Source organism: Rutidosis leptorrhynchoides, chromosome 10 (genome assembly GCF_046630445.1).
Source record: "Rutidosis leptorrhynchoides isolate AG116_Rl617_1_P2 chromosome 10, CSIRO_AGI_Rlap_v1, whole genome shotgun sequence".
Classification (NCBI taxonomy): domain Eukaryota; kingdom Viridiplantae; phylum Streptophyta; class Magnoliopsida; order Asterales; family Asteraceae; genus Rutidosis; species Rutidosis leptorrhynchoides.
In genome coordinates this window covers 136,905,883-136,914,815 of record NC_092342.1, presented here as the reverse complement: position 1 = coordinate 136,914,815, position 8,933 = coordinate 136,905,883, and the positions used below count along the sequence as shown (strand labels likewise).

At 30.6% G+C, this 8,933-nt stretch overlaps 1 protein-coding gene across 1 annotated transcript; it reads left to right on the top strand.

Annotated features, from left to right (window-relative positions):
• Positions 1-2,841: 2,841 nt before the first annotated feature.
• LOC139871688 (NAC domain-containing protein 2-like) lies at positions 2,842-4,180 on the top strand. The gene is made up of 3 exons (XM_071859415.1): positions 2,842-3,093; positions 3,185-3,465; positions 3,610-4,180. Exons 1-3 carry the CDS (start codon positions 2,916-2,918, stop codon positions 3,985-3,987), a joined length of 837 nt encoding a protein of 278 aa, XP_071715516.1. The 5' UTR covers positions 2,842-2,915; the 3' UTR covers positions 3,988-4,180.
• The last annotated feature ends 4,753 nt before the right edge of the window (positions 4,181-8,933 follow it).

The window sequence follows — 8,933 nt, the reverse complement described above, 5'->3', positions numbered from 1 at the left end:
CTGATAATAATACTAATTTTAACAATATAAATTAAATGATAATAATAATATTAATAATAATAGTAATCTATTAATTTATACATATCTGATTTCATAATTATATCATACTATTATTAATTCTGATATTAATATTAATATATTTATTTTAATAATAACACAGAAAGTAATAATATTATATCAATCTATATTTTAACTTGTACTTAATATTATACATTATTATTTATGTTATATTTACTAATTATATAATATATTCATTTTATTAGTAACTTAATTATTACATATATTACTTTAAATTTTCAATTCGAATTGAATGATTTGTTTGTATTTAATTTAAGTTAATTATGTACACTTATAATTATATTTAAACTTGATCTTAATCTGAAATCGACACGATAAGCAAATTCTGTAATGTTGAGTCTTGAAAATTTTTGAACTGTTTTCATATACTCAGTTAACCTTAGACTATTCCCATATATATATATATATATATATATATATATATATATATATATATATATATATATATATATATATATATATATATATATATATATATATATATATATATATATGGGAATAGTCTAAGGTTAACTGAATATATGAAAACAGTTCAAAAATTTTCAAGACTCAACATTACAGAATTTGCTTATCGTGTCGATTTCAGATTAAGATCAAGTTTAAATTTTGTCAAAAATTTCCGGGTCGTCACAAGGTCGGCTAATAGAAATTATCCCGATTTTGTTTCTTTTATTAACGAAAGTTAGTTTGCAATTGATATGGCGAATCCAGTATTTGTTTGCAATTATAGGGTTAACCTATTAACACAAATTGCATATTCTTATAAATCCTCAACTATTAAACGCAACTTCATACATACTCTGACGAATTACATACGTTAGAGCTCTCTTTCTCTCTTACGGTTTTTCAGTATGTTTCATGAACACTAAATCCTAGAAACCTAAGACCATCGATATAGTATGCTTAATCGATAGTAGACACAACATTTACTCACCCACTCGAAATCTCCAATATTCCGGTAAGGGTTATTGTTGGAGTTAGGGATGGCAATGGGCGGAAAAAACCCGTGACACGCGGGCACTCGTGCCCATGACGGACAGATATTTAAAAAAAATGTACCCGCATGCACGGGGCGGGTAAAATTTTGTACCCGTTGGGGGTCGCGGGCGGGACACCGGTATCTAATACCCGTCGCTGGTAAAACCCGACTCGTCAATCTAAGATGGCCGTTTGAGCTACCCGCGGGTATACCCGCATACACATACTTAATTATATAATATATAACTTAGTTTTTTTCAATGTATTTTCATAATTATTCACAGGTTTACCCCGCGGGTAGTGGGTATCCGCAATTAAAAATAGTTAAAATGCACATTTTATAAACTCGCGGGTTTACCCTCGGGTAGCGGGTACGGCCAAAAAACAACTGGGAGGACATAATTGGAACTTGAAAAGGACTCCTCATTGCATTGTGATTCTAACTCATATAGCACTATAAATAGACCCTATGTAACCTTAAGCACAAAATTTTGATAAGAATTCTTTTTGGTTGACCGTGAATTAAATGAAGAACAATATTGGATATGACAACGTTATATTCTAGTGTTATTTCTGTTTTTGCATCCGTTCTTCGTATTTACTTAGTTTGATCCGTTTATTATCAGCGGCTTTGTTGATAACCTAGTGTTTTCAAGTCTTTTTAGGGCTTACTCGTTATTCCTAACAATTATCTACGGTGTTTTAGTGGAGAGTTAAATTATGTTGTTATTAAACCCTCTACACATTTGATCAACCGTTACCGTATAAAGTCTTATGTTTAACATGATATTATATTGCAGAATTCATTAAGAATATTCATTTGTCTGTTTGGTCCGGCAACGAGGCAGAAACTATCGACCATCTTTTGTTATATTGCACCTGGTCGTCTAGAGTTTGGACGGATGCTAATGGTGTTTTATTGGATGCTAATCTCAACCTTTGTCATCGCCTTCAAGCATACATTTAGGAATACAATCCTTCTTTATTTTGTAATTAGGCTTTTATCGTTTTTTTGTTGTCTCTTTTAATATCTGGCCGAGAATGAACTGCCAATGTATTTTTCTTTGGTAATCTTCATTATTGTAATGAAGATTATTATTAATAAAATTATTTCTTTCGCCAAAAAAAACTTGATATTATATAAAATAATATTTAATTACATCAATTAATAGTAATCCTCAATGTTATGAATACAAAATAGGTTATAACATCATTTAATTACTCTAAATCATTCCCAATTTTTTTCTTTTTCAAAACCGATTTATAAAGACCTACTTAATAAAAAATTAATGATTTTTCTTAATACTCCGTATAATTTATACTGATTATTTATTTTATTTCTTTATGAAATGTATACAACTTATATCATGAATCAAACGATGTATAGAATAATTACTTTATTCAGTTTTCGAAAAAAAGTCTCCATTTAGTAGTTACTTACTTGAGTTTCTATAAATAAATATTTGAATTCAATTGAGTGTGCTCACATAAAAGTTTGTTAAAGCACCACAAATAAGAAATAAGAATAAGAGAAAAATCAAATAAATATTTCCACAAGTATGGACGATTTTAGTAATAAAAATAACACTTGTAGTGGTGGTTTTTGTTACCTAATCTAATCTGTTAAGCATGGGCACACGCCAAGTCTCCAATAAAAAATCAAAAGTCAAAAGTCAAACTAACCAATCAAGATCAAGAAAGATGTAATCTCTTCACATATGGACAAAAAAACCTCACAAATAAATTCTCATCAGTTCTCCTTGCAAACATTTCAAACACTCTCCTTTTACAAATTCATTGTTCATCATATCATCTCATTCTGTTTTAACACATTCTCAAACACTTTTTCATAAATATTGATGAAAATGGTAATTGGAAGTAACAATTCTAACAATCTCCCACCTGGATTTCGATTTCATCCAACTGATGAAGAACTAATCATGTTTTATTTACAAAACCAAGCGTTATCTAAACCTTGTCCTGTTTCAATAATCCCTGAAGTCGATATTTACAAATTCGATCCTTGGGAGTTGCCTGGTTTGTGTTTAAAAGTTTATAACTTATTAATATAATATAGTTTTTGTTGTTGAGATTTTGTGTTGATTGTGTTAAAACTTGTGACATGTAGAAAAAGCAGAATTTGGTGAAAAAGAATGGTATTTCTTTACTCCTCGTGACCGAAAATACCCTAATGGCGTTCGGCCTAATAGAGCGGCTGTTTCAGGATATTGGAAAGCCACTGGAACAGATAAAGCAATATATAGTGGATCAAAATATGTTGGTGTAAAGAAAGCTTTAGTGTTCTATAAAGGTAGGCCTCCAAAAGGGGTTAAAACCGATTGGATCATGCATGAATATCGATTAAACGAGTCAAGATCACAACCCAATAAAAAAATTGGATCCATGAGGGTAAGCGTACATAATTCAGTCACCTCAATATATGCTTACTGAACCTTTTGTTAAGATATCAGAACCTCAACCACTGATTGTACATTTAATAGATTATATATTGCGGTGTCGAGTTATTTATATGATTTGTACTATCTTTTGCAGTTGGATGATTGGGTTCTATGTCGAATTTACAAGAAAAAAAGTCCTGAAAGACTTTTGGAACAACGAGAAGAAATTGTACACGTCGAAAATGTCCCTAGAGACGATAATAAAGTTATGGAGTTACAATCGACGAAAATACCTAGAACGTTTTCGCTTGCTCATTTATGGGAATTGGAATCTTTAGGTTCGATTTCTCACCTTCTAGATGATCATGACTCGAACTATAACAACAATACTGGAGCCACGATGTCACAATCTTCGAGTTTGCTACAGGACACAAGACTAAGGGAACCATGTTTTGTCAAGTTTGAAGACACCTATCAAAATGGCAACTTGAACCGTACAAGTTTTTACAATCCAATGCTTGAATTTCAATGATCAATTATGGAATGAAATTGACATAGAAAGGTAATGTTGAAATGATGTGTTTGATCCGTGACAATATGGGCAGAAACAGTAAAAGTGTAATTGTAAAATAGGTCATAAAGGGAGGTATATAGGGGAAAATATCTCTATATTTATGGATAGTTTTTTTCTTTAATGCCATATGGAAATATTCCATATTTTCCTATTTGGATAATTTTGTAAAAATGTTTTTTTTTTTTTTTTTTTTTTTTTTTTTTTTTTTTTTTTAAGTTTCTTCTAATATTTTCGATTTAGAAACTATATTGGCGATGTTCACACAGCGCCACCAAGTATATTAAGGAGTATTTGTTAAAAATTAAAATAGGCCTCAAATTCTTGAATTTAGCCATGTTTTGCCATTTCTAATCTATAACTAGTGAAATGATCCGTGAAATCACGGAGTTGTTTAAACGAAACAGTTTAATGATATGTTTTAACTATTAAGTGAATGTAAATGCTAAAATCATTTAGTTTAATGAACCGTGGAACCACAGAGTTCGACTAAGAAACTCAACAGCTGAACATTTCATCAAACACCTAAAATGTATATTAAACAATCCACATTCAATCATAAGAGATAATATTAGTTGTCATTTTATTTTAAAAATATAAATTAAAATATAAATTTAGAATTAGTTTTCTTGCCTAGCTTTTATATCTTCTCGTAATTATTTTAAAATAATTAATTAAAATAATTCAAAATTATTTTTTAATATTTAAAATAATTATTAATAAGATTTAATAATAATAATAATAATTAATTAATAAGATAAATTGTAATTAAAATATATTTAAATTAATAACATTACCCACGATGTTTATATTTTTTTCTTTTGTTTTTTGATTTTTTTTAACAAAGAAATTAGCCTAATAATGACATTATCATTATAGAATTTTAATAAAAACTATAGAAGATTCTATATAAATACGGACTTTAATAATTATGTCTTAAACTTATACTAAACTCCTTTCTAACCCTTAATTGTGACCTTTGAAAGCATAACCACATAATTTAGCGAATTAACATTGAAACATATTTAAGTCAACATTCCAACACTATTAGAACTTAGTTAAAAATTAGAAATTATACATTAACAGTTCACTCAAATATATCATTCTCGTGGTTATAGGGCTACTCGTATTTCCAAATATATTTATAAGTTATTCAAATTTGTATTTTGTTTCATACGTAACAAATGTACGTATGACTAGAGGGTGCGCAAAATGCGCAATTCACCCGATACCATATCTGGCGCTCGGGGGGCTTGATTACCCGAGGTTTTATCTTCTATAGGGGAGTCAATGTACTCGTTCATAGGAGGGTTTCCTCACTTACAAAAAAATAAATAAATAAATAAATAAAAAATGTATGTCATAAAAATGTTGAAAAAGTAAGTCTATTACTCCTTCATTCTCGTTATAAGTGTTTTGTTTTAACTTTTAAATATTTTTTTTCTTCAATTTGACTTTAAATATTTTTCATTATGTTATATAATATTTATTTAATGAAAATTATATAAATAAATTGAGTTTTAAATGTGTTTTCATTAGTATAACATTCATTAAATATTAAAAAAATGCAATAAATAATTCTAAATTAAAATTGAATAATAAAAAAACTTTCAAAAGTCGAAACAAAAAATTTATAATGAGACGGAGAGAGTATTTACTAATCACAAATCAAAAATCATATAAATGTGTTTCTCGTTATATAAGATACATAAACATAAATGTTAAATGTTAAATATTTTCATAGTATTAATATGTAAGAACACTCTTTAGGCATCGTTCGCAAGTTTATGCGTTGGCGACAATTGTGTGATCGATGTTCATGAGCGGGTCCCACTTCATCCTCATTCCTTGTTTTTTCACCTTTTCCAGTTGAACGATGAGTTAACCAGAAAATGTTCTTTATCCCACGTCGACAAACTTTATTAAAAAAATTAAAACGTAATCCTTTTTATATTATAAATAAATAAATACCCATACAACAACATACCAATTTATAACAACTAATAAATCTACTCTTAATCAATCCAATCCAAACTATTTGATCAAGCATAGTGTTATCCTTAGAGTTCGGTCTACACTTAGTCAATTTAAAAGGGAGATTTAAGGATCATTCGAGTTAAACTCTTCGATTCGGTGTACCGTGAATAACTCCAATGTGAGATGATGATCTCAACAGAGGTGGTTAAAAATCGACCTACCATCATCGGACTAGCTGGTATTATGGCTCAAGGGAGGTGTTAGGATTTATGTTTATAGAACGTTACATGTAACCGTTAAATGAAAGCTTAAGAAGCTGTTAAGATTCCAGTAGTGTGGGTTAATCATTAGGTGATAATGATATAATCGTGGGTGAGTGCAAGTGTGTGTAGAGTACGATGTGTGTAACGTGTATAGTAATGAGGGTTTGATGCCATATCTATAGGTGGATGTCTTTGTCCTTTAGTGTCAAGTAATGGGATAAAGGAAACATGCTCTTGCCATGTCGTACTATTTGGTCAGCAAAATTTGAAAAATGTAATTGGTCGCCAGCAGTCTGTCAGCTCTCTGCCACAGCCGTCGTGCAGACTGTCGTACGATCTGGTATTCGTACAATGTTGTGATCGTGCTAACCACCCGTGGTGTATTTTGTTGGTTTTTTCTCTTCCTGTAAACTGCACGTGATAGTTGTTGATTCAGTATTGTCGACAATTCTGTGTAGCTGATATGGCCAAAACGGACGGTTTTATTTATGCGGTGTCGTTAGGTCGCAACACGTTAGAATCAACCACAAAATGAGAGTAACAGTTTTAATATTTATATTTAGCTGAGGTTTTCTAGCTATAACTCACCTACTTGTCTTCTTTTTAACGAGTAAGTGGTAAATATAACTCAGATTTGTATTTTTATATGTATGCTCAGTAACGTGGGACAAAAGTGCCTATATAGTTAACCCTAGTGACAAGAGGTGATAGATTAAAATTAATTACTAATACTATAATATAACTGTAAAGATAAAGATAGATAAGTGTGAAGAATAGTATTCTGATGGGGAACTATCACAAGAGTTTAACTTCCTAGAATAAACACTAAACCTCAATCAACTCGGCTATTAACCTAACTGATTTGTCACTAAGAGTTTAGGCCTTGAAGATTCTGGCTAAGATGGATATCCCTACTCCCAACGTTCACCTTAGAGGATTTAAACGACCTTATGGATAGAATCCTAGGTACATGAACAAAGTGGTATGTCCCTAAAGGAAAGTCTCAGCTTTTCTTAATCCTAGTTGGTCTAACTAAAGCAATATTCCACCACTTAATACTAAGCTATGCTTTAACATTAACGGATGTTCAATCTTAGATATTCTAAGGTACTGCTAATTGAATTAGAGGTATCTCCTTTGCGATCACTTATTCAACCCCGAATCATCTTACAACATCTCAAGAACATTGCTTCTGACGTGAATCATGCTTCTGAGCAAGCCAGTGTTCACTGAACTCTATATTGCCTACTCTAATCACAACCTAAATGGGAAGCTCTTCTTTGACGAATAAATGGTTATTCATACGTAGGTACTATATCCCTATTGTGACGTTAAGCACACATAACTACTTACCTACTGAAGGGACCCGTCCTAATCCATCCGGACGAAGTCCATATCGATTATAAACGATTCACAACAGTTGATTACATCACGAGGTACTTGACCTCTATATGATACATATTACAAACATTGCATTCGTTTTTGAAAATACAATCTTTTATTACATCGAAAATTGACAGCATGCATACCATTTCATAGTATATCTAACTATAATTGACTTAATAATAATTCTGATGAACTTGACGACTCGAATGCAACGTCTTTTGAAATATGACATGAATGACTCCAAGTAATATCTCTAAATGAGCAAATGTACAGCGGAAGATTTCTTTCGTACCTGAGAGTAAACATGCTTTAAAGTGTCAACCAAAAGGTTGGTGAGTTCATTAGTTTAACAATAAATAATCATTTCATAATTTTAATAGACCACAAGATTTCATAATTCCATTTCTCATAAACATACGTCCCATGCATAGAGACAAAAATATCATTCATATGGATTGAACACCTGGTAACCGACATTCACAATATACATATAAGAATATCCCCATCATTCCGGGATCCTCCTTCGGACATGATATAAATTTCGAAGTACTAAAACATCCGATACTTTGGATGGGGCTTGTTGGGCCAGATAGATCTATCTTTAGAGTTCGCGTCAATTAGGGTGTCTGTTCCCTAATTCTTAGATTACCAGACTTAATAAAAAGGGGCATATTCGATTTCGATAATTCAACCATATAATGTAGTTTCGATTACTTGTGTCTATTTCATAAAACATTTATAAAAATTGCGCATGTATTCTCAGCCCAAAAATATAAAGGGTAAAAAGGCAGATGAAACTCACGCATGTAAATATTGTAAAACAGTTAATAAAGCATTTGCATGTATTCTCAGCCCAAAAACGTAAAGAGTAAAAAGGGAAAATGAAACTCACGCATATAATTATTGTAAAACAGTTAATAAAGCATTTGCATGTATTCTCAGCCCAAAAACGTAAAGGGAAAAAGGGAGTAAATGAAACTCACGCATATAATTATTGTAAAACAGTTAATAAAGCATTTGCATGTATTCTCAGCCCAAAAACGTAAAGAGAAAAAGGGAGTAAATGAAACTCACCTAATGTATTTTGTAGTAAAAATACATATAACGACAATGGACAAATGTAAGGTTGGCCTCGGATTCACGAACCTATATCATTTGTATATTTATTAATACACATAATTGCAATCGAACAAATTTATTTGTTATATTTTAATTTATATAATATAAATTTAACTTGTGTATATATTCCAAATGATTAAGATTTATGTAGTTATATATATC